The sequence below is a fragment of the Vombatus ursinus genome, unplaced genomic scaffold (genome assembly GCF_900497805.2).
Source record: "Vombatus ursinus unplaced genomic scaffold, bare-nosed wombat genome assembly UNPS02012811.1, whole genome shotgun sequence".
NCBI classification, from domain to species: Eukaryota; Metazoa; Chordata; class Mammalia; order Diprotodontia; family Vombatidae; genus Vombatus; species Vombatus ursinus.
The window spans coordinates 652,285-665,037 of NW_020952589.1; the positions used below are offsets into that span (position 1 = coordinate 652,285).

General features: G+C 42.7%; 1 protein-coding gene across 1 annotated transcript in view; it reads right to left on the minus strand.

The window, feature by feature from the left end:
* CCDC33 (coiled-coil domain containing 33) overlaps window positions 1-12,753 on the minus strand; it is a 183,342-nt gene that overhangs the window by 2,977 nt on the left and 167,612 nt on the right. Inside the window, exons 18-20 of the mRNA XM_027858275.1 lie at window positions 5,125-5,255; window positions 1,770-1,919; window positions 1,121-1,234 (exon numbers count right to left, since the gene is read on the minus strand). Of these exons, the coding sequence (XP_027714076.1) occupies window positions 1,121-1,234; window positions 1,770-1,919; window positions 5,125-5,255 (395 nt within the window). The remainder of the gene's footprint in view (window positions 1-1,120; window positions 1,235-1,769; window positions 1,920-5,124; window positions 5,256-12,753) is intronic.

A 12,753-nucleotide genomic window follows, 5' to 3' on the forward strand; every position in this document is an offset into this window, starting at 1 on the left:
TTCTTTCTTTCTTTCTTTCTTTCTTTCTTTCTTTCTTTCTTTCTTTCCTTTCTTTCCCATCTATCCTTCCATCTATCTGCCAAAGTAAAGGAATGATGATTCATCTCATTCACAGACAAAGTCTTGGTAGCAGCAATAACTTGCTAGCCTTTGATACTAGTCATACTCCAACAGAGCTCTCTTGATGTTCCTATACTATCCTTCCCACCCCTTCCCATCCACAATGCTCTCCCCCAAAGCACAAAGGTATCCTGACCTGTTCTCTTTGGTTCTACCTTCCTCACTCCCTACTGGGCAGTAGCTTCATATTTGCTGTTTAGCTCCACTTTTCTTTCTTCCACTCTTTCCTGGCTCAGTGGCCCAGTCGATAGACTGCTGGGCCTGGAGTCGGGAAGACCGAAGCTCAAATCTGGTCTCAGACACCTATTAGCTGTGAGACCCTGAGCAAGTCACTTAACCTCTGTTTACCTTAGTTTCCTCATCTGTAAAAAGTCATGGATACCTGGACAAATGTTCTTAGCTCCCTCACCATCATAACTCACATTTTAAGAGCACTTTAAATTGGACAAAACATCATTCTAATAACACCGCCCACCTCACAGTGGGCAGTGAGAACATTGGTTTACATGATTTACAGGAATCTGAGCTTCTAAGAGGTTAAGTGTGCGGGTATGTGTCTGGAGCAGTCGGTGTCTGAGGTATCTAGATCCCTTAGGACATGATACTTTTCAGCTATTTAATAGGGCATGGGGCAGAGGTCTGAATTAGGTGATCTCTGAGGTCCCCTGGGGAGCTAATACCCTCTCTGCTCCAACAACCCGCTTTCCCCTGACACAGCCACCTAGCATTTGGATAGTGCTGTGCTGGGCCAGTCTCAGAACCAGCTGCCTCTGCCCATTAGGAAGACAATGATGAGGTGGTGATGGGGAGAATGGTGATCTCCATTTCACAAGAGAAGGTATGTGCTCAATGTCACATAGAGAGTTAGTGTCAGAGCTGACATCGGAAGCCAGGCTTCCTCAATGCCTGCCCACATTCTTTCCAGAGCTGACCCCTCAGAAATGGCCAGATGCCCCCCTGTTCTTTCACCCCAGTCCCTGGTGTCCCTGAGGCTACTCACTTGGTGTTCTGTCAACATAGGACTGGAGCCACGTATAAAGCCATGGTCTTGTTCCATCAGCTTCGAGGTCAGGTCTTGTTTTTCTTGTCCCCAGTGCCGAGCTGAATCTTCCAGCTATAACCCCAGATAGGGATGAATAGGAGCATCAGGGCTGCTGGGCTCGTGGCAGAGGGGGCTGGCCAATGGGGATGCACAACAAGTGGGGACTCTGGTGCTTTTTCAGGGGCGACCCTCCCTCCTCCCCACCTAGGGCAGGCATTAGGGCTCATAATGGCAGCTGGGGAGGGAGACTGGGCAAGGGGAGGTGGGATTCCAACTCTAAATCCCATACTCCTACGATTTTTTGAGCCCATGAAAATGGCTTTCCTCCAGGTTCTTGGAACCATGGGCTCCATTCAAGGCTCCATTAGTAAATAATTCAGTTTCCCTTCAGTTGTATTCTGTTTCATATATCATAGGACTGTAGATTTAGAGCTGGAAGGAAACCCAGTGAATCCAACCCCTTAATTTTTACAGATGAAGAAACTGAGGCACAGAGGGGTTGAGTGACTTCATTCCATTCTTTACCCTTGTCCTACAGTTCTGTAGAGCCTTGTTCTCCATGGACTTATCTAAGAAGACTTCATTGAGAACTTCAGGCCTCGCCTACCTCGCTCTCCAAAGTCCAAATGCGATTTTGAGCGCTCTCCAATTTGGCCATAAGATTGAATTTGTCTGAGGTGCTGGAGAGGAAGTCCTGTTGGCAAAAGCACAAATCTGGCCAATAGGGGAACCACACTATTATGATCCCATTACACACCTGAGGCAAAATGAGACCCGGCCAGAGTAGGTGACTTCATGGAGATTACCCATGGACCTCTGTGGAGATCATGTAGTACATGGAGTAGAAAATTAGTCACTTTTGAAAACAAAAAAAGACTGCTGCCCTGGGTGTGTGGTGACCTACTGTGTCCCACTGAACCTTCGTGACCCTGAAACTAAGGGCTAAATGCTGAAGTTGTAACTTGGGATCATAAGACTTAGATTTGGCAGGGACCTTGGTAATCACCTAACCCAACCCTCTAGTTTTCCAAATTAGGAAACCGAGGCCCAGATTGCCTGAGTTTGCAGGGATAGAGCCAAATCTTCAAGTCTGATCCTGTATTTAGCACCCTTTCCATATATGCAATGTTCTACAATGAGCTACGGATGACTTTGGTCAAGCCATCTGATCTCTCGACTCTAGTCTTCTCATCTGTAGAATGGTAGAATCCTCTTCCAGATACCTCAGGGAATGGTATGACAACGGGCATGACAAATATGACAATGGATAGGAGAGAACTTTGGAAAGTATAAAATGCTATGCAAGGGACTATTATGAATAAAATCTTGGTAGAACAAATTGCCTATAAGAAAGGAGTCTGTATAGCCAACCTGCTAAGAATCCTGAAAGATATGACTCAGGAGATGACTAACAAAAATATTTTATTGCTCTGGTTACCAAGAATTCTGCTCAAGAAAAAATAAGTTCCCTTAAAACTGAGGGTTTACTCTAACCTGATTTCAGCTCAGAGATGACATAAGATGGACTAAGGAAAGAAGGGGGTGGTAGCCTAGAAAGAGGTCTGCAGAGAGATGGGCAAACATAACTAATTTGCATTCATATTAGGGCAGTCAGTCTAAATCTGTTAAAAAAAATTAAATTGTAGAACATTTTGAAATGCAAATTTGATCTGGAACACTAAAATGTTGCTGTGTAGGGGTCCCTAAAAGGACTGCTTTAATGGGCCAATAAGAATGGTGGTTGATCAGGATGCCAATTGCATGAAGCACAAATTAGGGCTTTTAAGTGCTAGAAAACAGTTTCTTCTCCTGGGTTAACTGGGTCCTGTTAATCTTATATACATTGTTCATTTATACTCTGTTAACCCTTTTGTGAGTGTAAAAGGAAGCTTTCATTAGAGCATCTCCTGTCTAAATGTCACAGATTCTGTATTATTGGGGTATGAGTTAAGGACTACATATTATATTAGGATGCCAGTGGAATGGAAGAGAACAGTACTACTTCTCTCCTCATATGCTGGGGTTTTTCCTGAGGTGATAATAGGCATGTTGGCATGTTTCTTGGTTGGGGATATATGGAAAGAGAATCTACTCTAGGTATCCTTTCCTGAGAGAGAGTGAGAGGGACAGTGGGAGACTGAGATCCTGGATCCCAAATGGGCTCCCTTGGGTGATGGGACCAGTTGGCTCTGAATGGCATCCCTCCCACCCCAAATCTGCTTTAGGAACCAGTTTCTTTTCCACTACTTTCACTTCTCCCTTCCATGGAGACTACCCCTTTCCTGGCAATACGGAATGTTGTCTGCTCCTTGCTACAGAGTCCAAAGCAATGCCAAGCATCCTGCAGGGTGAAGTGGTCTATTTTGTAGTATAGATAGAGCTGACTTTATTTGACCATTTGAATCACATGTTTTTTGGTGCAGAATGAGACAGGCATTTTTTGCACCTGGCCAATTTGGGAATTTGTTGTGCTTGACCATGCAAATGTGTTACAAAAGTTTTGTTTTTCTTTTTTCTTTTCTTTTTTCCTCCAAAGGTAGGGAAGGTGGGAAGGAGAGAAAATAGATGTTTGTTCATTAAAAATATGTAACTTAATTTTAAAAATAAATCCCATTTCTGTAAATCAAATCATTTTATATGCACTTGAGCCCACTACCTAAAGGAACCCTGTGCCAAATGCTTGTGTAAAGTGAAGAATCATTTTGTGAAGCAAAGAATCTTTCTATATTCTGCCCCTATTTATTGGTTACAGAAATAGGATTTCTGTATATACTAGGTTTGTCCAAAGAAGGGCCCACTGTGAAGTGAAGAAACCCCTTGCCCAAGAGCTGATCTGCTGTTCACCTTCAGCCCTTCACATGTGGCAGGCTTGCTTAAAGGGATGTAGCCATCTAAGTATGAGTGCCACGGAAGCTGAAAATGAGCAAGATGGATCACTCTGGGTCTGAGGCACCCACCTGTCTAAATAGACTCCCCAGGTGTGATGAGTAGGTTGACTGACCTGTCTCGTGCAGCCTCTCTGCCACGTCTCTGGCTGCTCCCTTCTCTCCAGGGTTCTCCTGGGACTGTGGAGAAAGGGCTCTCCAAGTCTCCCCAGGGATCCCAGGAGACATCAGGAAGGGGAGGGAGAGCACTGGGAGAGGGCTGGTGTGAGGAAGACTGAGTGTGTGGCCCAGGGAGTGGGAGCTCAAGCCTCAACATGAGGGCTTCTATTGCCTCACTGAATGGACTTGGAGAAGGGATGGGGATGTTGAAGAGAGGGTGCGGGGAGGATGGGAAGTGGTAGTCAGGGGGTGGGGTCACCCTTTGTAGCAGGACCCTGGGACAAGGTAGAAAGCGAAGTTCTCAAATGGAGCCACTCTATCTATTCTGACCACCGCACAGTGGATAGAGCTACAGACTTCACACGCACACTTACAGAGAGGAAACCAGCTTGGCCCAAGAGCTGGAAGTCAGCTGAAGACTCCAGGAGACCTCTCTAAAAATCAAGGTTAAAAACCTTGACCTACTCCCGTCACCCAGACTGCACTGGAAGTCCATGGGCCACTGGAGGCAGTCCCAGGGTACCTGGTGAGTGACTGATCCCAGCCTGAAAGGACCCTTTGTTCTCTTGGTGAAGATACAGGGACATGCATGGGGAGAATGGTCATGCAGAGCAGTAGAACCAACTGGAAATTGTAACAGAACTAGAGAACCGACCAGGCAAGGAAGGTCAGAACCCCCTTTTTTCTCATCTCTGAGGTAGCCCCAGGGCTCCCAGACCTGCCTGATTAGGCTCTTTGTCCCAGCGTTTTGGTATATTCTGGCCTTTCCTATGATTGACTTTGGACTGGACAGTGGTTGGCTGCATGCGGCTTGTCTCTCTCTACTCTGAGGGGGAGTTTTGGGGCCTGGAACAGGTGAGTCCGCATGCAAAGGACAATGCAAAAGCATGCTTGTGGATTGGCAGCCCGGGTTCTTACCGGTAGGGCTTGCTGCTGCAGGATGATGGGGTAAGACTGGTGGCGGTTTTTATCCAACTCACTCCGCAGCCTTGCGTTCTCGGCCAGCAATATGGAGTAAAAATCAGAGGGCACACTCTCCCCCATGGGGCCTAGGGAGAGAAGAGTGGCTAGGAGGGACCTAATGTGGCAATTCACTCACAGCTTCCTAATGCACTTAGGTTTGGTGTCTTCGAGATTTTTGAGTATATATCATAACGTCCTACTAGACTGCAAGCTTCATGAGGACAGGGATGGTGCCTTACCTGCACTCCCTCCTTACCTCTGGTGCATAGAGTCCCTCCAGCTCAGGCACCATCTTCTGTATGAAGCCTTTCCCAATTCTCCCAACTGCTTACTAGCCAAACTCCCTTGTATGGGACTCTTCTGCACATATATGCTTTTAAATTCACTTTATATTTGTGCTATGTATTTTTTTTTTTAGGCATTTGGAGTTAAGTGACTTGCCCAAGGTCACACAACTAGTATGTGTCAAGTGTTTGGTCTGAGGCCGGATTTGAACTCAGATCTTCCTGACTTCATGGCCGGTGCTTTATCCACTGTGCCACCTAGCTGTCCCCTGTGCCATATATTTTTATATGTACTTGTTATCTCCCTCATTAGGATGAAAGCTCATTGTGAGTGGGCATTGTTTCATTCTTTGTACTTATACCCAGCTGTGCATGGAATATAGTAGGTGCCTAATAAATGCTTGTTTATTGAAGATCTAAACTTCCTAACTTTTCTAACACCTAGCGAGGTGCTTTGCATGTAGTAGGTACCTAATATGTGTTTACTGAATCTAATTGAGTTGGGGGGGGCTAAGGGGAGGAGAAAATCTGAAAAATGCAGAGTTGCTGAAATCCTCTACTAGCTTAGCTCCCTGCCTCTAGCTTCTCCTCTTCTAGTTTATCCTGCACAGAGAGGGCAATGTGAGGTTGTAGAGAGGAATTCCACCGAGTTTGGTATCTGATGCCCTGAGTTTGCATCCTGGCTCTGTTTCACTAATTACCTGTCAGTCTTGGATAAATCACTTCTTTTCCCTGAACCTCAGTCTCCCCATCTGTAAAATGAAGGATTTAGATTAGATGATCTCCAAGGACCTATTTGCCTTTAAAATAAATGATCCTATGATTCTTGATAGGCTGCCAGGTTATAGTAGCCTTCCTAAATAGTAAGCCTTCCAATATACTGTGAGTAGCCTGGCTAATGTTCTAGATGATATGAGGCTGGCCATTTCAATGACCCAATTGAATTCCAGGGACTTGGATGCTTTTAGGCTTAACTGCCCTACCTCTGCAATAAGCAAATAATCCTTCAAGAGGTAGAAGAAGCAAAGAGGAAATACTCAGATCAGATTCTTACCAGCAAGGAAGGATTGATTGTTGAAGCAGACAATATGGAGATCTTAAAGTGCATGAGAGAGAAAAGAAAACCTGATCCTAGTGGGACCCATCCCCTAGCTTTTGAGAAAGCATATTTCAAAGGGTTCAGAGAAAGATAAGTAGGATCCAATGGATTAAAACTCTATAGTAGAAGTCAAAGAGGAAGGGAAGTTCTCGAGAATGAAATTCTCAAAACACCAAGAGAAACATTTTCAATAGGAAGGATAAGGGGGAAGCTATTTAAAGAGACCAATATGGATGCACAAGGTGCTTACTAACCAACTTAGATTATTAAAGGACATGTGCCAAAGATGAAAGCAAAAGAAAGTAACCGAGAATGGACACCAAGTATAGCAAGGTATGTTGTCAGGAATACTAAAGCTTAAGGTAAGCTACAGCTTGCAAAGGATGCCAAAAGCACAAACTTTACTGGGGAGAAGAGAAGGAAGAGGATTACTTCCTAGGGAGCATCAGACAATGGGGTAAGGGAATAAGCATTTATACAGACCCTACTATGTGCCAGGTACTATGCTAAGTGCTTTACAAATATTATCTCATTTGATCTTCATAACCACCCTGCAAGGAATTCATAACCACCCTACTGTTATTATCCCTATCTTACACTTGAGGAAACTGAGGTAAACAGAAGTTAAATGGCTTGCCCAGGGTCACACAGCTAGTAACTATTTGAGGCTGGATTTGAACTTAGGTCTTCTTGACTCCAGATCTCTGTCCACTGCTCTACCTAACTACCTAAATAGTAAACAAATGATCAAGAGAAAGGAGAACTATTTAACTCTGATTTCACTTCAGTTTTCTCTGCTAAGGAGAATGATATTTGAGTTAGAACAGACATACCCAAAATGACTATGAGGAATTTGGAGCCAAAGAAAAGCAAAGAAACACTAAGATGGTGCCCAACTGTTCTTGCTGGATTCAAGTTAACAGGCTGAATTACAGTTCAAGATACTAAAGAAGTAGTGGTTATGATTGTTGAGCTCCTATTGGTAGTCTTCAAAAAGAATGAAGAACCCTACTGAAGAAGGGAAATTTTAAACAGAGGGAAGATAGGCTCTGCAAGCCAATTAATTTGCTTTTGATTACTGGTGAAATTGTTGAATGTATATCAAAAGGATGACTGGTGCACATCTAGAAGAAAGAGTGATTATTTATTTTTATTTTTTTGCTTTTTGGCTAGGCAACGGGGTTAAGTAACTTGCCTAGGGTCACACAGCTAGTAAGTGTTACGTGTCTGAGGCCAGATTTAAAGTCAGGTCCTCCTGACTCCAAGGCTGGAGCTCTATCCACTGCACCACCTAGCTGCCCCAAGAGTGATGATTTTAAACAATAACGTTATAGCTTCATTAAATTTCTTTCTTGGGGGGCAGAGCCAAGATGGCATACTAAAAGCAGTGACTTGCTTGAACTCTCCCCCAAACCCCTCCAAATACCTGTAAAAAAGTGGCTCTAAACAAATTCTAAAGCAGCAGAACCCACAAAAAGACAGAGTGAAACAAATTTCTAGCTCAGGACAACTTGGATGGTTGATTGGAAAGGTATAGCATGCCAGGTGGGGAGAGGAACACAGTTTAGCTTAGGGGTGCAGGCAAAACAGGCCTCAGCGAACCTAGAGCAGCCCTCAGAGGACTGAATCGCTGGTAGCTGTGGCAGTTCCCAGACTTCTCAACCCATAAATGCCATATACAACTTAGAAGGTCAGTAGGAAAAGTCTGTGACTGTGGTAAGAGAGAAGCTCGGTCCCAGTCCCAGTCCCCGAGTATGGCCCCGGGGTGGCTGCTGCTTCCAGAGCTTCCAGCCCACAAACTGAGGGGGAATTGAGTGGCTGATCAGAGGGGAATTACAGGGATCTCTTTGCTGGTGCTGAGGCAGGAATCCCTTGCTTTGCCTGCGCTTGGATCTGAGTCGTAGCTCCAGGTGGCGGTCCTGGAGCAAGAAGGGGAAATGGCATGGTGGAGCTTGTAGTGGCAGTGGAGAGAAAATTCTCCTCACAGTTCCAAGGCAGAAAACAGTGCTTGAAGTCATTCATAGACCAGAGCACAGGCCAGGAAAGGAGTAAACACCTTGCCCTTGATCATACCACCTTGGAAGAACTGAAAATTTACAGGTCCCTAGAAGTATCTCTGAAAATAACTGCACAAAACCCCTAAAGCTTGGGACAGTACATTATCCACACTGGAAGCAGACCCCTACCTTAACAAAAAGTTTATAACTCAAGCAATTGGTTGGAATCATGAGCAAACCTCACAAAAAGTCAGACCATAGAATCTTTCTTTGGTGACAAAGAAGATCAAAACATACAACCAGAAGAAGACAACAAAGTCAAAGCTCCTACATCTAAAGCCTCCAAGAAAAATATGAATTGGTCCCAGGCCATGGAAGAGCTCAAAAAGATTTTGAGAAGCAAGTAAGAGAAGTAGAGGAAAAACTGGGAAGAGAAATGAGAGTGATGCAAGAAAATCATGAAAAACAACTCAACAACTTGCTAAAGGAGACCCAAGAAAATACCGAAGAAAATAACACCTTAAAAAATAGCCTAATGCAAATGGCAAAAGAGGTCCAAAAAGTCAATGAGAAGAAGAATGTCTTAAAAAGCAAAATTGGCCAAATGGAAAGGGAAGTCTTCTTACTGAAGAAAATACCTCCTTAAAAATGAGACTGGAGCAATTGGAAGCTAGTGACTTTATGAGAAATCAAGACACTGTAAAACAAATCCAAAAGAATGAAAAAAAAATAGAAAATAATGTCAAATATCTCATTGGAAAAACAACTGACCTGGAAAATAGAGAGAACTTAAAAATTATTGGACTATCTGAAAGTCATGATCAAAAAAAGAGCCTAGACATCATCTTTCAAGAAATTATCAAGGAAAACTGCCCTGATATTTTAGAACCAGAGGGCAAAATAGAAAATTGAAAGAATCCATTGATCACCTCCTGAAAGAGATCCCCAAAGGAAAACTCCTAGGAATATTGGAGTCAAAGTCCAGAGTTCCCAGGTCAAGGAGAAAATATTGCAAGCAGCCAGAAAGAAACAATTCAAGTATTGTGGAAACACAATCAGAATAACACAAGATCTAGCAGCTTATACTTTAAGGGAACAGAGGGCTTGGAATATAATATTCTGGAGGTCAAAGGAGATAGGATTACAACCAAGAATCACCTACCCAGCAAAACTGAGTATAATTCGTCAGGGTAAAAAATGGTCATTCAGTGAAATGGAGGACTTTCAAGCATTCTTGATGAAAAAACCAGAGCTGAATAGAAAATTTGACTTTCAAATCAAGTGAAATGTGGAAAAGGTAAACAGGAAAGAGAAATCATAAGAGACTTATTAAGGTCCCTGCATGGAAAGATGATATTTGTAATTCATGAGACCTTTGTCAGTCTTAGGGCAGTTGGAGGGAAAAAATTATATGTATGTATGTATATATATATATATATATGTATAGATAGATAGATAGATAGATAGACAGATACATAGATAAATAGAGGGCACAGAGTGAATTGAAGATGAATGGGTGATACATGGAGAATAAAATTAAGGGGTGAGAGATTATACTGGGAGAAGGAGAAAGGGAAAGGTAGAATAGGGTAAATTATCTTGAATAAAACAGACAAGAAAAGGCTTTTACAGTGGAGGGGGAATGGGGGAAGGTGAGAGGAAACGAGTGAATCATATTCTCATTGGATTTGACTTAAGGAGGGAATAACATACACATTCAATTGAGTATGGAAATCTATTTTACCCTACAGGAAAATTGGGGGGAAGGGGATAAGAGAGAGGGGGATGATAGAAGGGAGGGCAGATTGGGGGAATGGGTAATCAGAAGCAAATATTTCTAAGGAGGGACAGGGTCAAAAAAGAGAATAGAATAAATGGGGGGCAGGATAGGATGAAGGGAAATATACTTAGTTTTTCACAACACGACTACTATGGAAGTGTTTTGCATGACTACACATGTATAACCTGTATCGAGTTGCTTGCCTTCTCAATGAGAGTGGATGGGGAGGGAGGAAGGGAGAAAATTCAGAACCCAAAGTTTTAAAAACAAATGTTAAAAAAATTGCTTTCACATGCAACTGGGAAATAAGAAATATACAAAATGGGGTACAGAAATCTATCCTGCCCTACAGGAAAATTGAAGGGGAAGGGGATAAGAGATTGGAGGAGAAATAGAAGGGAGGGCAGATTAGGGAAAGGGGTATTCAGAATGCACGCCATCTTGGGGTGGGGGGAGGGATGAGATGGGGAGAAAATTTGGGACTCAAAATTTTGTGGAAGTGAATGTTGAAAACTAAAAATAAATAAATTAATAAAAAAACTCTTTCTTGAATTCTTATACTGGTAAATAAAGGGAATGATGTAGGTAGCTAGATTTTTAACAAAACATTTAGCAATCTCTCATAATATTTTGTGGACAAGATGGAGAGATAAGGGCTAGACAGTAGTACAGCAAAATGAAATCTGAAGTGGTTCAAGTGTATCCAGTCAATGTCCATTTGGAAGGAAGTTTGTATTGAAATGACCCAGAGACCTGGGCGTGGCATTGTACTTAATCCATTAATCAATAAATACTATGTTCAGATACTACTACGTACCAGGAACTGTGCTAAGCTCTAGGGATACAAATACAAAAAAAGGACAGTCCTTACTCTCAAGTAGTTTATAATCTAAAATAGATTAAATCAAGTGTTACATTCATTTTATTAACTGAGGATTTATCGCTAATACATGAAATGATTTAGTGGGCATATTCCCTCAACAGAAGGGCAGAGGACATGTTCTCTTTACTTGACTGCTGCACCTGCTCCCTGCTTTGGCCTGGTTCAGGGTAATGAAGCATCATGTAAAACTGCAACCCAGACAGTCAACTTGATTTAGGCCACAGAGGCAGCCATAGTGGATAGGACAAAAGATTTGGAGTCAGTTCAAATCCTTCCACAGACATTCACTGCCTGTGACCCTCAGCAAGTCACTTCACCTCTCTTTGTCTCAGTTTCTTCATCTGCGAAATGAGAGGGAAAGGAGTGGAACCAATGGCCTTGGAGGTCTCTTCTAGCTCTGAATCCATGACCTAAAGCTGATCTGCTGAACAGAATTGGTTATAGATTGCCAGCAGGTGTTAGGAGCTGTGCAGTTTTATACTGAGATAGACACAGGGCAGTAAAGCCTCTTACAACTGCACCAAGCTAGGCTAAGTAGACCTCAGGTATATTTGAATATACCAGTGATAAGGAGGGGCTAACTGACTCATAGGCCTAGTAGGGCCAGGTCAAAGGATGAGAAGCCTTTCCTGTTGGCTCATCATAGTAAAGGGCCCCTGGCATGGGTCTAACCCAGGTAAATTTAAATATAGGAATTAATAGAATTCCTCTGTAGTCTGAGGTGGCACCTGTGAATATTCATGAGTCACTCTGTAAAGCCTCTCTTTCTCTGAAGGAAGAGGGCCCAATAGAAATAGCTGTCCCATGTAAGATATCATGCTCATCAAATTTTTGTAGCTGACACAGAACAAGGAAGGATATCTAAGCTATTGAATGACAGAATGAAGATATTGAATGATTGAATGATAGAAGGATTCAGAAAATGTCTTGACAAACTGAGCTATTTGAGCTGAATCTAATAAGGGGACATTAAATAGGGATAAATGCAATGCTCTGTTGGAGGAAAGGCTCAAGAGAGAGCTGATTGTTAAATTTTCATCGTAAGCACATGTACCTCAGAAATTGGCAAACATTACAAATCAGGGCTTGATTTATTGTTTTGTTGTCTAGACTTAATAAAGTGATGCACACAATATAAATAATGCTTATTAAACTTAAAATCATTTAGGCACTTTTTTTCTCCAGTGAGCCAGTTGTTAAATATTTACCAGTATACCTCTAGATAAATGTAAGATTTTACACCTGGGTTAAAAAAAAAAGATCAGAAGTGGAGGAGGGGAAGGAATATGCATTTATGCTATAAGCAAAGCAGAGGGCCCAAGGTGACAGTCCTGCCATACCCTCCCTTGGTCAGACCACACCTGGAGTATTAGGTTCAGTTGTGGGGAGTCTCATTTTAGGAAGGACAATGATAGGCCAGAGAATACCCAAGGAGAACAGTCAGGATAGTGAAGGGCCATGAGTCTATGCCAAATTAGGATATCTAGGGATTTAGAGGTAACATGGTAGGTATCTTAAAATTTTCCAAGTATCACCAAGTA